This window comes from Scyliorhinus torazame, chromosome 13, assembly GCF_047496885.1.
Source record: "Scyliorhinus torazame isolate Kashiwa2021f chromosome 13, sScyTor2.1, whole genome shotgun sequence".
NCBI lineage: Eukaryota > Metazoa > Chordata > Chondrichthyes > Carcharhiniformes > Scyliorhinidae > Scyliorhinus > Scyliorhinus torazame.
Genome location: NC_092719.1, coordinates 80,344,320 through 80,366,232, shown reverse-complemented (window position 1 = coordinate 80,366,232; position 21,913 = coordinate 80,344,320). Strand labels below are relative to the sequence as shown.

Here is a 21,913-nt window from a genome sequence, read left to right as displayed (position 1 = left end):
GCTGGAGGGGCTGAATTGCCTACTCCTCCTAGTTCTCATGTTTAGTCAATTATCATCCTTACTCTTTGCCACACTTTCATTTTCACTTTCTTCAGCAAATTTTTAAGTTTTACTCCATCCCAATATTCAAGTAATTTATATATATATCAAAACAAACAATGGCCCAGCACTGACCCATTAGGAACTCCACTGTCTGTTATCATCCTCCAGCCTGAGAAATACCCATTTACTCAATACTCGCGCCGAATATTAAACAAATACACGCTGCTTTGTTACAATACTTTTATTAGAAACCAGAATGATTTTTAAATTGAATACAGGAGGTAGATTTCTTCAAAGTGCGCTAGCCCAACAATGAGTTGAGTTTCTGGTTGGCCTAATTAGACTGAGAACAGAGTTTTTGCGAGTTTAACAGATGTCTGGGGAAGTTAAATTTCAGATGATTCATTCACCGGTAATCTCCTCAGCGAAGGTTGTGGTGGTTCTATAACGTTCCTGTAGGCAGTCGCTGCAGTCTTGATGTGTGATAGCCACGTTTTCTGAAAGGAAGGATTCATTTTTACCGTTTTCACTCACATTACTAATTCATTCTGTGAAACATTATAAAGCCATGGGGTTGGATTCACCGTTTTTCAGGCTAAGTGCGGAGGATCTGTGGCATTTTACGTCAAAAAAAATCGGTTCCGCCCCTTCAACGATCCTGCGACTGGTGAGGGGCCAGCAGCCGCACCGGGTTAAACCCCTGGCTCCCACAATATAAACGGCCGGAGAATGGATGGGTCCATGGCTGCACCTGCGCACGGCGACGGCCTGCAGCAGTCGCACTGTAAAGCATGGGGCCGGCCGTGCACAGAGCCGACCTGCCAGGTAGTGTTCCCTTGGCCACCCCCCACCAGTCCCCCCAGCCCTCTCGGAATCCCCCCCCCCCCCCAACCCGGCCAGCAGCACGGCTCCCGCCTAACTGTGGCGGGGCTTGACACAGTCCACAGCCGCCACACCGGGTTCCCGCCCGCTGAGACCCCACGTCAACTGCACGGTTGGGACTCGGCCTAAGGGGGGGCAGAGCATCGGGGGAGGGCCTTCAGGTGATGCGCTAAGGCTGTCCCAATGGCGTGCAGCGCATAACGCGATGATGCCATTTTGGAGAGGGCAGAGCATACAGAACCTGCGTCAAACAGGCGCCGCCCCCGTTTTCCGCGTCAAAAGGGATTCTCTGCCCGATCGCCGATTATGAAATCGGTATCGGAGAATGGTGAATCCCGCCCATGTTCTTCCACAAAACTGAATAAATCCCATTTTGCTCTGTTTGTCTGAGTGTTGTGAGGAGAACACAATGGACAAGATTTGGAGAGAGTCTTGAACTGAGATTAAATCATCTTTTTGTTAGCACCCCGAGTTGTCTTTCAAATTGAAAGTATCCAATTTTTTTTTTGCAATTAAGGGGCAATTTAGCGTGACCAATCCACCCACCCTGCGCTTCCTTGGTTTTTGGGGGTGAGACTTAAGCAGACACGGGGAGAATGTGCAAACTCCACCCAGTGACCCGGGTCCGGGATCGAATCCTGGTCCTCAGCGCCGTGATGCAGCAGTGCTAACCACTGTGCCACTGTGCAGTCCCTAGGACCCCGAGTTGACTACCAACTGTGATTAACTTTGTATCTTTTAATTGTCATACCTTTTCATGTTTAATTTTTTAAAAATGTATTTAGGGCAGGGGACAGGAGGACAGACACTAAGAAGATGATGGTGCTCCTTTTAATGAAAAAAAGGGCCAGGAATCCCACCCAGTTTACAGCTGATGGTCCCCTTCAGAAAGGGGGAGCCCTTTGGTTTGGCACTCCACTGGTCAATACAACTCACATCAGGAATTCTCTTCATGCCCAACTCCATGCCCACAATCATATTGCAACCTTCCTTCAGACTTCAATTTATTGATGCTACACCTCAGTTCCGTTTGTACGTTGGTGAGACCCAGATCTACCCCACTACCACCTCACTCAACCTGCAATGCCTCTCGTGTTTTTGGACTATTTTGTGACATCCAGTCGCAGGTAAGCCGCAATGTCCTCCAATTATAGATCAAGGAGACTGAAGCCAACAGACTCCATTCTTTGTCCCTGTATCTGGCTGAACCACACTGTTTGGAACCTCACCGTTCCTTTTTCTTAATATGCGTTCATGGGATGTGGGGGTCACTGGCTGGGCCAGCATTTGTTGCCCATCCCTAATTGCCCTTGAACTGAGTGGTTTACATGGCCATTTAATAATAATAATAATAATAATCGCTTATTGTCACAAGTAGGCTTCAATGAAGTTACTGTGAAAAGCCCCTAGTCGCCACATTCCGGCACCTGTTCAGGGAGGCCGGTACAGGAATTGAACCCGCGCTGCTGGCATTGTTCTGCATTACAAGCCAGCTGTTTCGCCCACTGTTAAACCAGCCCCAAGTTAAGAGTCAACCACATTTCTGTGAATCTGGAGTCACATGCAGACCCAACCGGGTAAGGACGGCAGATTTCCTTCCCGAAAGGACATTAGTGAACCAGATGGGTTTTTATGACAATCGATGATGGTTTCATGGTCGCCATCACTGAGGCTAGCTTTCATTTCCAGATTTTATTAATTGAATTTAAATTCTACCAGCTGCCGTGGTGGGGTTTGAACCCACATCCTCAAAGCCTGACCACGCTGATCCACTGGTGCTAGCACACATGTCAGACAGGTCAGGGAGTTGATCCTGTACCTGTAGACCCTGTGGTGGGGGCTCTGACTGCTTCCACCTAGATCTGTGTGTCCATCTCCTCTGTCCTGTGGAGTGGTAGATGACGAAAGAGGTGTTGCTACTGTTGCCATTGGTGCTTTTGACGTTGGTGTTGCTATTCCTTGTGTTCCTCATTAGATGTGTAAGGTACTGCAGCGTAAGCCACCCCTATGCCATGGTTACAGTTGACAGCGGGGAAATGTTGCTGAAGGTGAGTGCAGAGCCAGCGAACACCTGACGAACACTCTGAGAAGGAGCACTGTGAGCAGCAGCCTCTCACCTGGCCATGGCTGCAGCTTTTCAGTTTCAGTGATCAAAGTCTTCCCAGTCTGTTAGTTTCACTGAAGATGCGCTCCCTACTGTGCACTGGCCTCGGTCACCCTAGCGAGTTCCGCACAGTTTGAGAAAAAGGTGCACTGTCTATTAAAGCCAGAATGGGTGAAAAAAGCAGCAGATAATGACAATAGCTTACCTGACAGCTTCAAGGGGCTTCCCTGCTCACCTGCGAACCGTCCAGGTAAAACCCAGAATTGGGCAGGTTCATTTCAACCCAACATCATTTTTAAGGCTTTTAACACTCTGCACACACCCATACTGACCTCCCCTTGGAAGACCCCCCCCCCCACCGCATCCTCACCCTGGTCCTGCCCCCCTAACCCCAATCCACCCCAATATAAGTCAGTGTTCATGTCTTGTTCATTTGTGGATTTACCTTAACAGCTTCTGAAGGTGCTTGAAGTGTGAAGATTCCTATACATTGCTGATATCTGTTTTGATGAATTATTAAGAAAGCATTTTGTAGTCCACAACCTGCAACAGAAGGAGGTGCATCAACCATCAACTGAATTTATTCAATGGCACAAAACAATGCAATGGACCAAATTACATTGGATCTGTGACCACCTCTGGCCAGACAAGGAGGAGGATCCTACGTTTGAGAGACTAAATGCTGATTCCGGGACTGAATTGCATGAGTTCTACAGCCCCAAAAGCGGCGCTGCTCCCATACAACCCGTGGCACTAAGTTCACAGTGGGCAGTCAGCGGCATGCAAAGCCGCAAGGCTGCCTTGCCGGCTGCGGCAATGGTGTCTGTGCCCGTCCACCCTGACCCCACGGCCCACCTATTGGCCACCCCCCACTACTCCCCCCGATCCTGGCAGAAGCCCCCCCCCCCTCCGGCCAGCGGCACAACTGACAGCTCACTATAACGACGTTGAACACTTTTCGTATCTCCTCTCTCAGCAGCCATAGCGATTTTAAATACCTCAAGTGAATCACGCCGTCGGTAATTCCTCCTGGTGGCGGCGAAGCAGGTGGCCCAGAAATTGCCGGGTCGGGCCCGTTAATGATATGTCAATGGCATTTACTATACAATTTGCTTGCCCACGCAGGCATATGCCGCTGCTGAGGCACCAGAGCATGGCATTCCATTAGGCACCTGGCGCAGGCCTGGATTTTCAGGTGAAGCACGAATCTCGCGAGGGCAGGGAGGGTGATGTAGGCCTAGGTTAGGATGCTCTTTTGGAGGGTCGGTGCAGATTCTGGCCTTCTGCATTGTAGGGATTCTATGATTGAATCTATGCTGTCATCCCGTGGCATTGCTCATGAATACCCTGGGATGGAGTTGGGGTGAAGATGTGTTCATCTAATTGATCCTTTAGACCCCCTCCCTGTTCTCTTGGAAGAAAAGCTCTAAATTGACACGTTATCACGTAAGTTTATAACTGCCGGCTGCTCCGAGTCTAGGTAGGTATCTGGTTGTAAATCCTTCTCTCCTTCCCTCTGAGATTGGGAGGGTGTTCAACGTTAGCAGGAAAATATTGACTTTATTGCTGCTTTTCTTCTTTTAAAGAAACCACCATGGTTTAGTCTATCAATTACATCTTTTTAAAAATACATTTAGAGTACACAATTCGTTTTTGACAATTAAGGGGCAACTTAGCGTGGCCAATCCACCTACCCTGCACATCTTTTTGGGTTGTGGGGGTGAGACCCATGCAGACACAGGGATAATGTGCAAACTCCGTACGGACAGTGACCCGGGGCCGGCATTGAACCTGGGAACCTGGTGCCGTGAGGCAGCAGTGCTAACCACTGCGCCACCGTGCCGCCCTCTATCAATTATATCGGAGTCAAACAATTCCACTGATTGTCGCTAAGACCGGGCATTCACAAGTGGCTAGTCCTACAGAATCACATGCAGTAATTTTCATAGGAAACCCATCACACATTCACACACGATAATAGGTAAATGTACTTCTCATGTAATATTTACTGAACATACACCTCCCATCATTCAGTAAACAAGGGAGGAAGTTACTCATTGGTCTTCCTCTCATCATTTTAATGGTTTGTCAACAGTCAAACAAAAAGCTTAAGATGATCATGTGCCCAATGACGGTGACTATTATTCATTTTTCAACTAACCAGAAATGCAATTAGCTACATCTGGATTCCTAATTATTGCCTTACACTGGTTGCACCGAAGCAACATTGTAAATAGCTTTTGCCCATATTGAGATTAAAATAGCAAAATACCTGCTGAATGGAATGGATCAATGTTCTTCAGTACTAATCTGTCCAGGGGAATCGGTTGATCGAGTACAGAACACACAGTTCCATCTCTTCCCAATCCATGTAATTCAGGATTCGGTGAAGGACTTCGAAGGCTGGCATCCAAGGCTGCTGGTTTCTGCAGGTGTACAAAGTTCCCATCTGAGCAGCCGCAATGAGAATGCAGAACCCATTTTATCTCCACTCCTAGGGTCACTCCCACCTGCCCCCTAGTGGCAGTGTTTCATGCATGAAGGGGCTGATAAAATGGGATGGGTGCCCATCCCACCACCATTGTGCGCAGTCCAGAACTCATCCCCATAATAGGAGGGCAGGCGGGCACTGAAATCGGCAGCTTACCCACTGTAGTGATATCATGATTGTGTTGTAATTCACTGACTGACCACTAGGTGTTCCACTAGTATATAAGTGAAATTAAAGTCAGCTGACCAGACACTGAAAATGAAAATGAAATTAAATGAAATGAAATGAAATTAAATGAAAATGAAAAAATGAAAATGAAAATTGCTTATTGTCACGAGTAGGCTTCAATGAAGTTACTGTGAAAAGCCCCTAGTCGCCACATTCCGGCGCCTGTTCGGGGAGGCTGGTACGGGAATTGAACCGTGCTGCTGGCCTGCCTTGGTCTGCTTTAAAAGCCAGCGATTTAGCCCAGTGAGCTAAACCAGCCCCGCTGTCTGGGGGAAGCTGGAGAGAGCTTGCATGTGGATGATTTTGCTGTTATTCATCTGTTGTCCTGTATATAGTTTACCCCACTCCTGGTGCCATGTAATGTTCTTGTTGGATGGCCTGATTTATCACAAGAACACTTGTAGTTAAAGTTAGAAATTATTTATTAACATTAACTGGGGGAAACTGGAGGACAGAGATTTAAGTTGAAAGAATCAGAGAAAAGGCACTTTTTACTGGGTTGCACTGCTGCGAGCAGATTCAGTAGTCTAACTTCGAAATTATTCTGGGAAATTCTAAAGCAACTTGAATAAGTACATTCTGTCCACAAGATCAGTACACTGTGTATCAATATGTGTTGTTTCCAGGATACGTGAAAGTGCCACACTGCGAGCCCAACTGACAATCTTAACTTGGTTGTCAGCATAGCTTTTAGCACAGTGAGGATTATTTAGTAAATGGCGTCCAATCACGGAATCGCATCTAATGTTGGACACTGTGTTTTGAGTTTTGTAAGCCGGGGCTGGTTGGGTATGATCTATACATTGTCTGTAGCGGGCAGTAGAAAGGGGCATGCTGTTTGATACGATCCGTCAGTCTTTGGGACTTTCAGCCTACATACCTGGCATCACACTGGTATTGAAATTCATACACCACATTACTTACCTGTGTGATAGGTGGAACGTCTTTTTGGCTTGTTTGTAGCGAATACCGCTCATGTTGCTACTGCATAGTAGCAGCATGAAATCTGCGCTGAGATTTTTGAGATATCTTGCCCTTGCAGGATAACCTCAGATAGGCTCCTTTCAGCAATACTCAAGTTCTGTACTACCAAATGACCACATATATAAACATACAGTATATATTATATAACTATCTATTATATACTGTATATTCATATCATATGGTGTCTTTACATTAGCTTTCAACAATGGTAGTTTTAAGGGATTTATATTTGTAAACATTTGAAATAAGGTTTTATGTTGGTTTAATTTAATATTTCTGTGCCTGGAAGGGTAAAAGCTATAGTTCGATTCTTGGATAATAAAGGTGTTTGTATGTGTGGGGGTTAGTTAAGTTCCAACTGTGTTTCTAATGTGTTTAGAGAGGGCTACGGCATAAAGAATAAATAAAAAACATATGCATGTGGGTGCTGCTTAGCAACTTGGGCCTTGTAAGGTAGAGAAGCGTATAATTTTTAGTTAACTAATTTGATTTCAGTTGAAGATAGGTAATGAGAAAGAAAACATCTCTCAGTTCTGCTAGAAGCAGGTGGCTTAAAATGCTAGGAGGGTACATCTCTCTCAGCTTTGCTAGAAGAAAAGCCATACCATGAAGCAATGGTTAAGAAAACAAGTGCAGAGATCTGAAGAGCAGCTAGTTAATGAAACTAGAGAAATGAAGAGAAGTGTCCAAGGCATGGTTGGACGAGGAAGCAGTTCTGAGTTAAAGAGACAATTGCAGTAACCAGATTTAAAGTGGGACAGCAGTTTTCAAAACTATAGCAATTCGCCGACAGTTGTCTTGTGTGTTTAAAAGGGACCTTTTGTATTAATGAGACCATTGTAGCTTAAGATGTGCTTTGTAATCCATGTTAATCCTAAAACCTGTGTGTAATTGTTAAATTAAGAGGGGAGAAAAGGGATATTATATCATAATCCATTTCTTCATGTTTTTGTTGTTAAAACTAATGAGCGGTCCTGAACCTCTGTTCTTCCATGTTTTATAAAGACATGTAACGGTTATGATCTTTTGAGCCAGGGTTCCATTCTGGGGTCTTCCCGTCCAGTTATAACACCAACTGGGATCCTAACTCTGCTGAGCACACAGTGATCCAATCTTTCAGCGCAGCATCCCAATTCAACATGCGTTAAGCAAAACCTAAGCAGAAACTTGACTTGACCGCTGTTCTAAATTGTTTTATTTTTCTGTCTGTTGTTCCTCATTCTTGACCCCTTAGCTATGGGGGTTTCAATGACTTGTAATTATTTGTATATTTGTGGTGTGTAGTGCATTTGTTTGTCATTTTTCTCATTATTTCCACTTGTAAGACTTGCTCCAAGGTTGCAAAATGATTCACTACATCTGGACTGAGTAATTCTTTACACATATGTGGGAAATTTGAGGCATGACATGGGGTGAGGGTAGTTTCTTGGGAAGAACAGTTGACAATGTATCGTTGATCTATGGTTCACAAATAATTTAATCACTGGGGGTTTTCACATCTCCTGTCTGGGTCTGTTATAGATTAATTGATGGAAACTGATTGCAAATGATTAACCAACAAGGCCATTACTGTATGACTAAAGGGACCTCGGTTCTTTTATCAACTGATTTGATATTGTTATGAATGGATCAGTGGTCAATGCTGTACCTCAGAGTGAGGAGTAGGTAATAATTTTGGAGTCACATCATAGGCAGTTTAATGATTTTGGGAACTTGATATTTAGCTGCGGAAGTTTTCTTTCAAAGTCAAACAACTGCTTACCTTTTTAGCGCTTTTAATCTTTGTGATTAAAAGTAAATCGTCAAAAAGGAACAGATAGACATCCAGGAATTTTGTGGCCCCTGTGAGGAAAGAACAACAATAAAACATTTTAGTTGCAAGAATTTGACGTGGCTGTAATTACATTTCCAATCTGGAATGAATAACACGTACCTGCGAGACTTAATCGTCCTTCGTTTAAAAGCTGTCTGTTAACTGGTGAGAGGAGTCCTTCTGCCATGTTATCTTTCAGCAGATGTCGAAGACTCTGGTGGGGATAGAAAATCACTAAATCAGACCATACTTGGGCCTTCTATAAAAGAGAAAGACTTTACCCCTGAGGACACTACGATTAGAACTGGTGGAGGAGGTGGGTGTGGGGGGTGGAATAATGCAATCACCTACTTGCCATTCTCTTCATTCTCATTGTAACAAGCTCATCTTAAACTCTTGTGAGGAACAAAGCATCTACCATTTTGCTTGTATGTCTCAATGGGGTGGTGTAAGAGCAGATAGGAAGCTCGGCTTCAACCCTTCCTGTTCGAGGGATCAGCTGATCTATATTTTCAACATGATGGCAGTGGATGTTGACTGTGTAAAAACGGCTGATAGATAATTGGCAGCACGTTTACACCCTCGCCATTTTATGAATGGAAGAATTTCCGTTGACTTCACTTTCCCCGAGGAAACGGCAATCCATCATTCCCATTTGTTATCATAGAGTCAGAGGATCCCTACAGTGCAGAAAGTGGCCATTCGGCCCATTTAATCTGCACCGACCCTATGAAGGAGCAGCTTATCCCTGCAACCTGTAACCACACTTATCCCAAATATCCCTGGACACTAAGGGGCAATTTATCATGGCCAATCCACCAAACCTGCACATCTTTGGACTGTGGGAAGAAACTGCAGCACCCGGAGGAAACCCACGCACACACGGGGAGAAAGTGTAAAGTCCAGAGACAGTCACCCAAGGAATTGAACCTGGGTCCCTCATGTTGTGAGGCAGCAGTGCTAATCACTGTGCCACCAAGCCGTCCTTATGACTTGGGTCAAACCAGGTGTCTGCAAATATCTCCCAACCTACCTTTTCAGTTACTGTTCTAGCTTTCTTTCACTTTGTCAACTAGTCTGGACTTCCTGGAGGGTGTCTCCATTGACTCTGGAGGGTTACGAGGTTAACATGGATGGGTTGTTCCCATTGGGCAAAGAGACATAATCTTGAGGTCAAAACTGAAGATAATTATAGCAAGAATGAAAGGAGAGGTTTGGGGAAATTGCCTTTCTTCAGAATTTCCTGTTCTTAACAGTTGTTGAAGCAGTATCGAAAGGATTTTTAAAAAAAATATTAGACAGCTAAAGAGGAGTACTAAAGCGCATTGTGGGAAGCGAACAGGATAATGGGATCAGATAGTAACACTGGTGCAGTGTTACTGGACGAAATCCCATATCCATGCTGGAACAAGTCACATTCTGCTAACTTTCTGCATGTGTGAATACAGGCAGTGAACGTCAACAAGCTATCTGTGCACTGGGTAATCAGACTGATTTACCCTTCGGCACAGTGGTTAGCACTGCTGCCTCACAGCGCCAGGGACCTGGATTCAATTCCGGCCTTGGGTGACTGTGTGGAGTTCGCACTTTCTAATAATAATAATCTTTATTGTCACAAGTAGGCTTATATTAACACTGCAATGAAGTTACTGTGAAAATCCTCTAGTCGCCACATTCAGGCGCCTGTTCGGGTACACGGAGGGAGAATTCAGAATGTCCAGCTCACCTAACAGCACGTCTTTTGGGACTTGTAAGAGGAAACTGGAGCACCCGGAGGAAACCCACGCAGACACAGGAAGAACGTGCAAACTCTGCACAGACAGTGACCCAAGCTGGGAATTGAACCTGGGACCCTGGAGCTGTGAAGCAACGGTGCTACCCACTGCTACCATGCTGCCCATTCACTCATGTCTGTGTGGATTTCCTCCGGGTGCTCCGGTTTCCTCCCACAATCCAAAGATGTGCAGGTTAGGTGGATTGGCCATGCTCAATCACCCATAGTGTCTAAAAGGTTATGTGGGGTTACTGGGTTTACAGGGATAGGATGGGGGCTTAAGTAGGGTGTTCATTTGGAAGTCCAGTGCAGACTCGATGGGCTGAATGGCCTCCTTCTGCACTGTAGGAATTCTATGATTCTATGCTCACCATGCAGAGGCTTTACATGATTCCAGGAACCCTGGGGGATTTGTCCACTCACTGCAGGTACTGATAATTCAAACAAGGATCAGGAAACAAATCAGGACTGAGAACATTTGGATAGTGTCTTGAGTGTAGCAAAAGGACCCAAAGTGCTTAGCACAGGGCTAAATCGCTGGCTTTGAAAGCAGACCAAGGCAGGCCTAGCAGCACGGTTCAATTCCCGTACCAGCCTCCCCGAACAGGCGCCGGAATGTGGTGACTAGGGGCTTTTCACAGTAACTTCATTGAAGCCTACTTGTGACAGTAAACGATTTTCATTTAATTTCAAAGTGCTTCACAAAGGTACAATCAATGCAGATATTGGACAGCATGACCAAAGGCTTGATGAAAGAGATGGGCTTTAAGGAGGGCCTGAAAGGGGAAGTGAAGGAATTTAAGGATAGAATTCCAAAGCATCGCATCCGGGCAGCTGAAGACACAGTGAGGCATAGAAAAGTCAATGTATGCATAGCGTATTCACTCCATCTACTGGGCTAACACATGTTTTATTTGTAGAAATTGGGCTGATTACATCTATTCAATCACTTTGTTTATGTGAATCTCTGTCAGGACAGAGCTGATAGTAGCTGATTATTCAATGTGGTGCGACACCCCTTTAAAAATATTCCCGGATGTGTACAGTCCAGCTGGAAGGGAGTGGAGATGAAGAATCTGCGATAACCCTCCAGAGAGGTTTATTCTTGCTGTAAGTGAATCTTTTGATTTTCACAATGGAAATTTGCATGCATGTGTGGTGGTAGGTATTAGGGGTAGTGCGGTACCCTGTGATGCCGAGAGGCTATTGGTAGACAGACACTGGGTCCTGATTGGATCTGCCGCTTGCTGGTTCCACCCAGTAAGGCGGAGTATGAGAACCCGGGTTCTCCCAGCAGCCGCATTCTGTAACTGAACTGCTGGGGAACAAGTCTGCATAATAAAGCGTTCGATTGACTTCATCTCTTCTCGTCTCGTGAGTAATTGATTGTGCTACAATTTATTAAGTAGACTTAAAAGACTATGGATCGCCTCTTTCTGGATTTCAAAGGCCCCCTCCCCTCCACCGACCACAACACGTACTTCCTAAACGTGGTGGACGAATACTCCCGTTTCCCTTTCACCATCCCCTGCCCCGACATGACAGCGGCCACGGTCATTAAAGCCCTCTGCACCATCTTTACACTGTTCGGTTTCCCCGCATACATCCATAGCGATAGGGGGTCCTCCTTCATGAGCGACGAACTGCGTCAATTCCTGCTCAGCAAGGGCATTGCCTCGAGCAGGACGACCATTTACAACCCCTGGGGGAACGGTCAGGTAGAGAGGGAGAACGGTACGGTCTGGAAGACCGTCCTACTGGCCCTACGGTCCAGAAGCCTCCCAGTTTCCCGTTGGCAGGAAGTTCTCCCGGATGCCCTCCACTCCATCCGGTCGCTGCTGTGTACCACAACTAATCAAACGCCTTACGAGCGCCTCCTTGTCTTCCCTAGGAAGTCCTCCTCCGGAACATCACTTCCGACCTGGCTGGCAGCCCCAGGACCCATCTTGCTCCGTGCATGTGCGGGACCCGTTGGTCGAGAGGGTTCATCTTCTCCATGCGAACCCTCAATATGCCTACGTGGCATACCCCGACGGCCGACAGGACACGCTCTCCCTGTGGGACCTGCCGCCCGCCGGAACTCCCCATACACCCCCAACACTCATCACCCCATCCCTCCCGCCGGCGCACCCCACGGCCGCTTCCTTCCCGGGTGGATCGGTCCTCCTCCCATGCCTGCCCAGGAGTAGTGAAACAGGAACAAACAGCGCGACGCTCCCAGAGACGACAGTGCCCGAGCCAGCACCTGCACCACCACCGGGGCTGAGACGATTGACAAGGACAACCAGGGCACCCACTCGACTCGTTGAATCCGCGTGACAAAGCAAAATCTGTAAATAATTCAATAGCCCAGTAAAAGCGGCAGTGTCAATAGTTAACCGTTGATATGAAATGAAAATGAATGAAATGAAAATCGCTTATTGTCACAAGTAGGCTTCAATGAAGTTACTGTGAAATCAATGCATAGCCACTGTGTTAAGGGAATTCCAGTACCAGCTTTGTAAACCCCTACCACCATGCAACCCACCACCCCGCCGGGTTCTTTTTTAACAAGGGGTGAATGTGGTGGTACGTATTAGGGGTAGTACGGTACCCTGTGATGCCGAGAGGCTATTGGTAGACAGACACTGGGTCCTGATTGGATCTTCCGCCTGCTGACTCCACCCAGTAAGGCGGAGTATAAGAACCCGGATTCTCCCAGCAGCCGCATTCTGTAACTGAGCTGCTGGGGAACAAGTCTACTTAATAAAGCCTTCGATTGACTTCATCTCTTCTCGTCTCGTGAGTAATTGATTGTGCTACAGCATGTTAAGATCCAGTTTAATATTTAGCATTTTCTTTTACAGAACCCATCACTGTCTGCAGCAAAACATAAATATAAAAAGGGATTCTTGCCTTAAACATCATCAATGAACTTTCTCAATGGGGAACAACAATAAGGAGAACTGATTTTCCAACCTCCACTGAGTTGAACACATTTTCCACCAGTTTATTCATCAAAAATACAACGTGCTAAATTCCCCGCCTTGCGCCGCCAATAGCAGAGTTCCCGATGAGGCGGAGAATCCAGTGTCAGGGCGAAAGTCTCCAATCCGATCCCGGTGCCCCCCCCCCCCCCCCCACCCCCTGCTGGGTGTCAGGGCCGAAGTTCGTGCCCCACGCCAGCCAGGAGAATAAGACCCATTTGCAACCATTTAACGGGCTGGGCACATATTCTCCGGGCCCTCATGATTCTCCTGTCCTCTGGACCGAGAGTCATATGGGCGAGAAGTACTGCTGGTCCTGACAAACATGGCCCTGTGCAGTGGGCCAAGGGGGTAACTCTTTAAAGGAGTTGCCCCCAAAGTCCATGGGAGGGCCGCCCTGCACACCCCCCCCCCCACAATGCAAGACCTGCCCACCAGTCCCGCCCCTACCGCCCCCTCACCAGAGACCCCCTAAGTAAAATGAACCCCCCCACAGAGACACCTTAAATAAAGAGATCCCAACAGAGTCCTCCTAAATAAAGAGATCCCTGTCAGGAGGCTGACCAGAAGAGAGATCCCTGTCAGGAAATCCCCCCCAGAAGAGAGACCTCTGTCAGGAACACCCCAAGAAGAGAGCCCCCTGTCAGAAGCCCTCCCTCCCTCCCTGTCAGAAGCCCCACCTCCCAGAAGAGAGACCCCTGTCAGAAGCCCCCCTCCCAGAACAGAGACTCCTGTCAGAACCTCACCTCTCAGAAGAGAGACCCGTCAGAAGCCCCCCTCCCAGAACAGAGACTCCTGTCAGAAGCCCCACCTCCCAGAAGAGAGACCCCTGTCAGAAGACCCCCTCCCAGAAGAGAGACCCCTGTCAGAAGCCCCCCTCCCATAAGAGAGACCCCTGTCAGAAGCCCCCCCACCCAGAACAGAGACTCCCGTCAGAAGCCCCACCTCCCAGAAGAGAGACCCCTGTCAGAAGACCCCCTCCCAGAACAGATACTCCTCTCAGAAGCACCCCCCCCCCAGAAGAGAGACCCCTGTCGGGAACACCCCCAGAAGAGAGACCCTATCTGGAAGCTGGAGAGTGGTCCAGGCAGAGGCAGTGAAAAAGAAAATCACTCGGGAACTCCTCACAATCCCCGTCATGCAAAATTTGCAGGGCTAAGGATTGGGAATCGCTTCCTGAGGTCCCCAGCATCACTTGCTGATAGTAATGAACTATTTCCTGATAGATCTGATAGGTACTAAAAGGCTATTTTAATGTAAATATTAAGACCCAGTTTTAATACCCATTTTAAAATGTGGATTTCAGCACTCATAACCTCAGGTCATGACAAAATACATAGCTTCAACAGAGACACAAAAAGCCTGACACATGCATAAACTAATTGGAGATAAAAACAACATTTTCACTAAGCAAGATGAAAAAGCTATTGGGCGAGATTCTCTGACCCCCCGCCGGGTCGGAGAATCGCCGGGGGGCGGCGTGAATCCTGCCCCCGCCGGCTGCCGAATTCTCCGGCGCCGGGGATTTGGCAGGAACGGGAATCGCGCCGCGCCGGTCATTCGCCGGCCCGCGTTGGGCTGGGTGGCCGCCCGTTTTCGGCCGGTCCCGCCGGCATAAATTACAACAGGTACTTACCGGCGGGACCTGGCTCCGCGGGCGGCCTCTGGGGTCCTCGGGGCGATCGGGGCCTACCGATCCGCGGGCGGACCTGTGCCGTGGGGGCACTCTATTCCTCCGCATCGGCCGCTGTAACAGTCCTCGATGGCCGACACAGAGATGAACCCCCCCCATGCGCATGCGCTGGGATGACGCCAGTACACGCTGGTGCTCCCGCGCATGCGGCAACTCACGCAGGCCGGCGGAGGCCCTTCAGCGCCGGTTGGCATGACGCCAAACCCCTTCCGCGCCAGCCGGTGCGGCGCAAACCACTTCGGGGTCGGCCTAGCCCTGAAGGTGCGGAGGATTCCGTACCTTCGGGACGGCCCGACGCCGGAGTGGTTCATGCCACTCCTTAGCGCCGGAGTTGCTCGCCCCGCCGGTTTTCGCAGAATCCCGCCCATTGTTCTAATGAACATATTTTCAAAGACAGTTTGACATTAAGAAATGAGCTGTACCAGTGATCAGATCAAGGCCACGTAAGCACCATAGCAATATGAAGGCACCATTGTCCAGAATGTGGATAAAAGCAAAGTCAGCAGAAAACCAGTAGAAACCAATCTTGATAAAAGCACATAATTGCATTCCATAACATACACAAATATTCAAACATGAAACATTCAGAACTTATGTTGCACATTAAGGATCGACAGTTAACCATCAAATCAAATGTATTTGATTCTAACCCAAACCAATTAGGATGACATAGAGGTGTAGATAAGATGCCTAAAGTCTGATAAGATTCTCCTTAAACATGACGGTCCGTACGGCCATCTTTACCCAGGATCATTCTATACTTTGATCTAACTATTAGGTATCCTTATTTTCATATTTTCACATTTCCACTCTAACTCTTGAAGTAAATGCAAGCTGTTTTGCCGTAAGCAAGAAACTATTTCTGTATTATTTTGAAAGTTAAATTGTTTATAGGTTACTTCTCTTTAAGTCATTTTGCTAGCCGGACTTTATTGAGAATAGACTGAAGTTTCTCTCAATTGTAATCAAATAGAGGCAATAAAGATTCTTGTTTGCATCCGAGAAGTTTAACTCCAATTTCTACTGAGTTTTAGTGTCGCAAGACTTCACTAATTCCGCATGGTAGATCTCATCAGATGCCAATCGTCAGCCAACTTAATTCACTCCATATGATATCAAGAAATGGTTGAAATTACTGGATACCACAATGGCTGTGGACCCTGACAACATTCTAGCAATAGTACTGAAGACTTGCGCTCCAGAGCTTCTCGTGCTCCTAGCCAAGCTGTTCTAGTACAGCTACAGGAGCCAGAAATTTGGAAGATTATCCAGGTATGTCCATTGACAAGGAGCAGGACAAAACCAACCCAACCAATTACAACCCATCAGTCTACTCTAGATCATCAGCAAAGTGATAGTGGGGGATTCAGCAATGACCCCTTCCATCAACAGCCTGGGGGTTACCATTGACCAGAAACGGAACTGGACTAGTCATATAAATACTGTGGCTACAAGAACAGGTCAGAATCTGGGAATTCTGTGGCGAGTAACTCACCTCCTGACTCCCCAAAGCAAACGTTAGGAGTGTAAATGTCAGTACCATGTGGCCATGGCTCAATGGGTAGCATGGGTAGAATCCTCAGCCGTGAGCCAGACGATTTTGGGTTTAAAGCTCCGCTCAAGAGCCTCAAAGACAAAACCAAGGCCGACACTCCAGTGTGGTACTCAGGGAGTGCTGCACTGTCAGGGGTGCTGTCATTCAGCTCAGTTAAACCAAAGTCCCTTCTGTACCATCTCCTCCACTCCCTCCCCCCCCCACCCCCCTCCACCTCAGCCAGTCAAAGAACCCGTGGCACTGTTTCGAAGAAGAGTGGGAGAGTTCTCCCTGGTGTCCTAGCCAATATCTGCAGCGCAACCAACATCACCGTTATCACATTGTTGCTAGTGGCAGCTCACTGCGCGCAAATTCGCCACCTATTTTCAACCTTCCAAGGGAAGAGTGGTCCACCCTTAACAGGTTCAGTACCAGCCACGACCCCTGCTTGGCCAACCTCCACAGATGGGACATTAGTGCCAGCCTCCTATGTGCCTGTGGGTGAGAACAAACGATGCACCACATCATAGAAGAATGTCCAACCCACAGACTCAGCAGAGGCCACACTCAACACAGCAGCACCGGGAGAAGCTGCTTGGCTCAGGGACTTTGCATTGGCTAAATAAACAATAATTGTAGCCGCATTTCTTATATTTCAACAGCAACTGCACTTCATAAGAAAGTGATTGACTTTGATGGGCTTTGGGATAGTCCCAAGATTATGAAAGGTATTTTCAAAATGTAAAATCTTTCTTTTTAAGATGATGGCTCTATCCTGGAATGAGGTAAGCTGTTGCAAAATCAACACAGGAGGAAGCAGCAATGTGATCTAATCTCCCACACTGTTTATTTCCATTACCCAGGACTAGCCTGCAGGGGAATGACATTCAACGTAAGTTATTTATCTCCAAGTATCCCACACGCTTTTTAAAAATCTAATATCTAACAGCTAAGATTGAACAGTTGCTCAAGGCCTCCAGCTGACTGAAACGAGGCCAAACTCCCCAGTGATGAATTATTTGCGAACAAGGAAAGTCTGACTTCCATTCATTAGACTGATGTGCGTGTCTCTGACATTGCTGATGACTTTTTCGGCAAAGATGATGCTGACCCTTCGTTGGACAAGCACAACACAGGAGAAACCTGGGCCAGGAAATATCAGGGGCGATTCTCCGCCCACATTGCTCCCGACACACATCCCACTATTCACCGAGAGCTGAACAAATCGCAATGCTCCCGACCCCGCTAAAAGCAATCTGGTTCACGCCCTTACAGCGCAGTGTGAGGATGGCAGGAATCATTTCTGGTCTTCTATCAATGGAGACCAGACATGATGACCAGAGCGGCGGACTCGGAGGCCATTGCAGCCCCTGGGAGGTCAGGGCCAGGGGAGCTGGTAACCAGGCAGTGTCAACCAGGCCAGGCAGAACTGCCAAGGGGGGCGGGGGGTGCCTGAAGAGGGGGAGGACATGGAGGGGGGTGCTGAAAAAGGGGGCCTTCGGCGACCCCATTGTGAGGTGTCGGTAACTTGAGGGAGGGGCTGGTACCTGTTATGGGGGGGCCTGATGCCTGCGAGTGGGGAGGGGGTCTTTATAGTGAGTGGGTAGGGTGGGGTGCTGTACGTTTGCCTGGAGATGGGACATGTATTAAAAACAGCATCCTGATCTCCAAGGAGCCGACTGGGCTGGTGTCTCTAGGTCCTGCACATCTCTTTCCTGGCGGGAATCTCCCAAAGCTCCAAAGAAAAGACGACGTGTGGATTGATTGCGATCTGCATCGCGCCGACTCATCCAGCGGAAACCTCAACGCTTTCCCTGCTGGGGACAAGACTTAGACATTTTGGGGGTAGAATTCTGCCCATAATCTGAAAATTGGAGATGCTTCTCCAAACAACCAGCTGCCTGAAGGGACAATGAGACTCTCAAAGCAGTGAGGCTAAAATCAAATCACCCTTTTGTCCCTGCTGACAATACTGCTGACATTGTTGTGCAGATGAGAATCAATAAGGGATGAAAACTCTCTCACCAGGTCATGGCCGCCCCCAAATATGGGCACAGGAGATGAAAAAACACTTGCGAGATTGTGGTTGCCATGTCGACAGGCCAGAGTCTATGAAGCTGCCAGGAGCTAATAAGCACTCCTCTGTATGCCAGTAACGAATATCACACCGGAACATTCCAAAATCACTTCACAAATGTCGCCGTTCCCAGGGGGAATTGGCTTCAATGTTATTTCCTATCACCCTGCAGTCTAACCGGGAGAGGTTTGATCATGGGACAGAAAACATTGACAGTTAAAGGAAATTAGTGGATAATCAAGAGCTCCAAACCTCTACCTAATGTTGTATTTTAAATTGAAGCATTGGCCAGGCTGAATTCATAAAGGTCGTGAAGCACTTGCCCCAAACCAAATTCTACCCTTCCCTGCACAAACGCAAATCTATGAAGATTCTGGCAGATAATCAAAGTTCCAACGTCTTGGCAAGTGAGCTTTAAATTATAGAATTGTAATGGTGATGGAGTAAGCGGAGGCAAATGTAATCATTACTTATGTCAGTTACATTCTATTATGTCTCTTGAGACAATGTTATCCTCCTGAATGTTTAACTGTCAAATCAATCAGGATGATGAGTGAAGCAGTGCCAATCTATAGCCTGGTACTGACTTGATCTCCATGTATGAAAAAGAGTTCAAGCATTTGGGAGTCCAGTTACTCTCTCTCCAAAAGCTCTCCCTCCAGCTCTGGCCTCTTGCACAGACCCACCCCAATACCCCCACAACTGGCGAAGCTCTAAGCTTTGGGATTCCCTTCCTAAACCTCCCTGACTTCCAATTCTCTCCTCCTGAAAACCTGTTTCTTTGATCAGCTTTTGATCACCTATCCTAATGTTTCCTTTGTTTCAAGGTCAATTTTGATCTGATTACTCCTGTACAGCACTTTGAGATGTTTTCCTTCAATACAAGCGGCATGGTGGCATAGTGGTTAGCACTGCTGCCTCACAGCACCAGGGACCTGGGTTCGATTCTGACCAGGGGTGACTCTATGTGGAGTTTTCACGTTCTCCCCATGTCTGCGTGGGTTTCCTCCGGATGCTCCTGTTTCCTCCCACACTCCAAAGATGTGCAGGTTAGGTGGATTGGCCGTGCTGAGTTAGGTGGGGTTACCGGGATAGAGCGGGGGGTGGGTCAATGTCAGGTGCTCTTTCAGAGGGTCAGTGCAGACTCGATGGGCTGAATGGTCTCCTTCTGCACTGTAGGGTTTCTTTGGATTCTATGGTGTAAAGGATTAGCATGGATGAAGGATTGGTCGTTTTTGGATTGGCAAGCTGTAACCAGTGGAGGGCCCCAGGGATCAGGGCTGGGGCCTCAATACACCAATGTTTGGATGAAGGAACCAAATGTGCGATAGACAAATTTGTCAATGACACCAAGTCAGGTAGAAAAATAAGTTGTAAAGGGGAGGTAGAGAGTCTGAAAAGGGATATAAACAGGTTAAGCGAGTGGGCAAAACTTTGGCAAACGGAGTATAATGGGGGAAAATATGTGCTTGGCAACTTTGGCAGGAAGAATAGTGTCACCTATCAGAGTAACACCATGGACTGCTGTAACGTCACGTGTTACACAATGATGTAATCGGAGCGTTTTGCGGGCTTTTGTGGCGTTCTCTATTACACCCGGTTTGAGCAGCATTTTGTAAATAAATTCCTTGCACCATGTTATACAAACTCATCGTGTGCCAGCCCTGATTCTTTCTCTTTGTGGCTAAAACAAAGAACATAACAAATAGAAAAGCAATATTTTTTTAAAACTGGAGATAGATTGCAGAACTCAATGGTACGGAGGGATCTGGGTGTCCTGGTACATGAATCACAAAATGTTAGTATGCAGGTACAGCAAGTGATTCTGAAGGCAAATGGAATTAGTGCCAGGAGAATGGAATATAAAAATAGGGAAATTTATACTACAGTTGTTCAGGGCCTTGGTGAGAGCACATCTGGAGTATTGTGTACAGTTTGGGTTTCCTTGTTGGAAAAAAGGCAGAACTGCATTAGAAGCCGTTCAGAGAAGGTTCACATGACTCAGTCCTGGGATGAGGGGTTATCTTGTAAGGGAAGGTTGAACAGGTTGGGCCGGCAAACCCGCTGGAGTTTAGAAGAATGAGAAGAGATCTTTTTGGACCACATAAGATCTTGAGGGGACTTTAGGGTGAATACAGGGAGGATGCGTCCTCTTGTGGGGGAGACTAGAACCAGGGAACACGATTTAACAATAAGAGGTTTACCATTTAAGACAGAGATGAGGAGAAATGTTTTCTCCTCGGGGGTTATTCGTTTCTGGAATTCTCTTTCCCAGATAAGAGTGGAGGCTGGATCATTGAATTTATTCAAGTCAGAGTTAAATAGATTTTTGACAGACGAGGGAGTCGAGGGTTATGGGAGCCAGGCAGGAAAGTGGAGTTGAGACCACCAGCAGATCAACCATGTTGTTAATGAATGGCAGAGCAGCTGCAAAGGGTCGAATGGCCTCCTCCAGCTCCTCAGTTCCGATGTAAAGGTGCTGCATCAATGCAAGTTGTTGTTGTTATTGCCTTTGATGCCCTCTGTGAGGTGGGGGGGCTTAATCCCTTTACAGTTTTGTTTCTCACCAATGAGAACATTTATCTTTCTTGGATTAAATTGGGTGATCGTACATTTGCCCACACTGAACAAATAGAACCTTATGTAACAGGACTGATTCGAGCATCGAAAAGGTGAAGACTCAATCAATGGTGAAGCTGTTTAGGTGAAAAAAAAACCAATTTCAATGAGTTAGAAAATGGACAAGCTTGGATAAGATGGTCCAAATGTCAGTGCACAAACAGTAGGAAACACTTAAAGAGATGGTGACGGCACATTTCAAACATGTCTCATCATAAGTAACGCTGATTGGGGGGGTGGGCAGAGATCTCGCATTGAGCAACAAGTGGGTCAACTTTAAAGGGTCCAGGTGAGCGGCGGAACTTAGAGGCTTTGAAACACAAATCTTAAAAAGTGGGAGGATAAGTTGATAAAGCTCGAACAAAACCAATGGAATACAAGACTTTATAAATAGGATCACCTACTATGCAAACGTAAGGCGAATGATTGGTCAGCACAAATCATAGGTTAGGCCACCATCGGAATGTAGTGTCCTGTTTTGGGCGTCTTCCGTTCAGAAAGATGTCAAGATCAGAGAAAGAGTGTAGAAGACAATCCCTGGTGAGAGGCTTTGGTGATGAGGAAAGAAGAAAGAAATTAGGGAAGATTTGTTGGAACAGAGACAACTGGGGAGAGAGCGGTGTAGTGGTAATGTCACTGGACTAGCAATCCAGACGCCCAGGCTAATCCTCTGGGAATATGGGTTCAAATCCCACCACAGTAGATG

At 47.1% G+C, this 21,913-nt stretch overlaps 1 protein-coding gene across 4 annotated transcripts in view; it reads right to left on the bottom strand.

Moving 5' to 3' along the window:
• Positions 1–268: 268 nt before the first annotated feature.
• plekhg7 (pleckstrin homology domain containing, family G (with RhoGef domain) member 7) overlaps positions 269–21,913 on the bottom strand; it is a 190,263-nt gene continuing 168,618 nt past the window's right edge. For all 4 annotated transcript variants that reach the window (XM_072471859.1, XM_072471861.1, XM_072471860.1 and 1 more), the window contains 5 exons: positions 8,665–8,758; positions 8,494–8,573; positions 5,301–5,454; positions 3,474–3,571; positions 269–539 (listed from right to left, as the gene is read on the bottom strand). In XM_072471859.1, the coding sequence (XP_072327960.1) occupies positions 429–539; positions 3,474–3,571; positions 5,301–5,454; positions 8,494–8,573; positions 8,665–8,758 (537 nt within the window). In that variant the 3' untranslated portion in view covers positions 269–428. The remainder of the gene's footprint in view (positions 540–3,473; positions 3,572–5,300; positions 5,455–8,493; positions 8,574–8,664; positions 8,759–21,913) is intronic.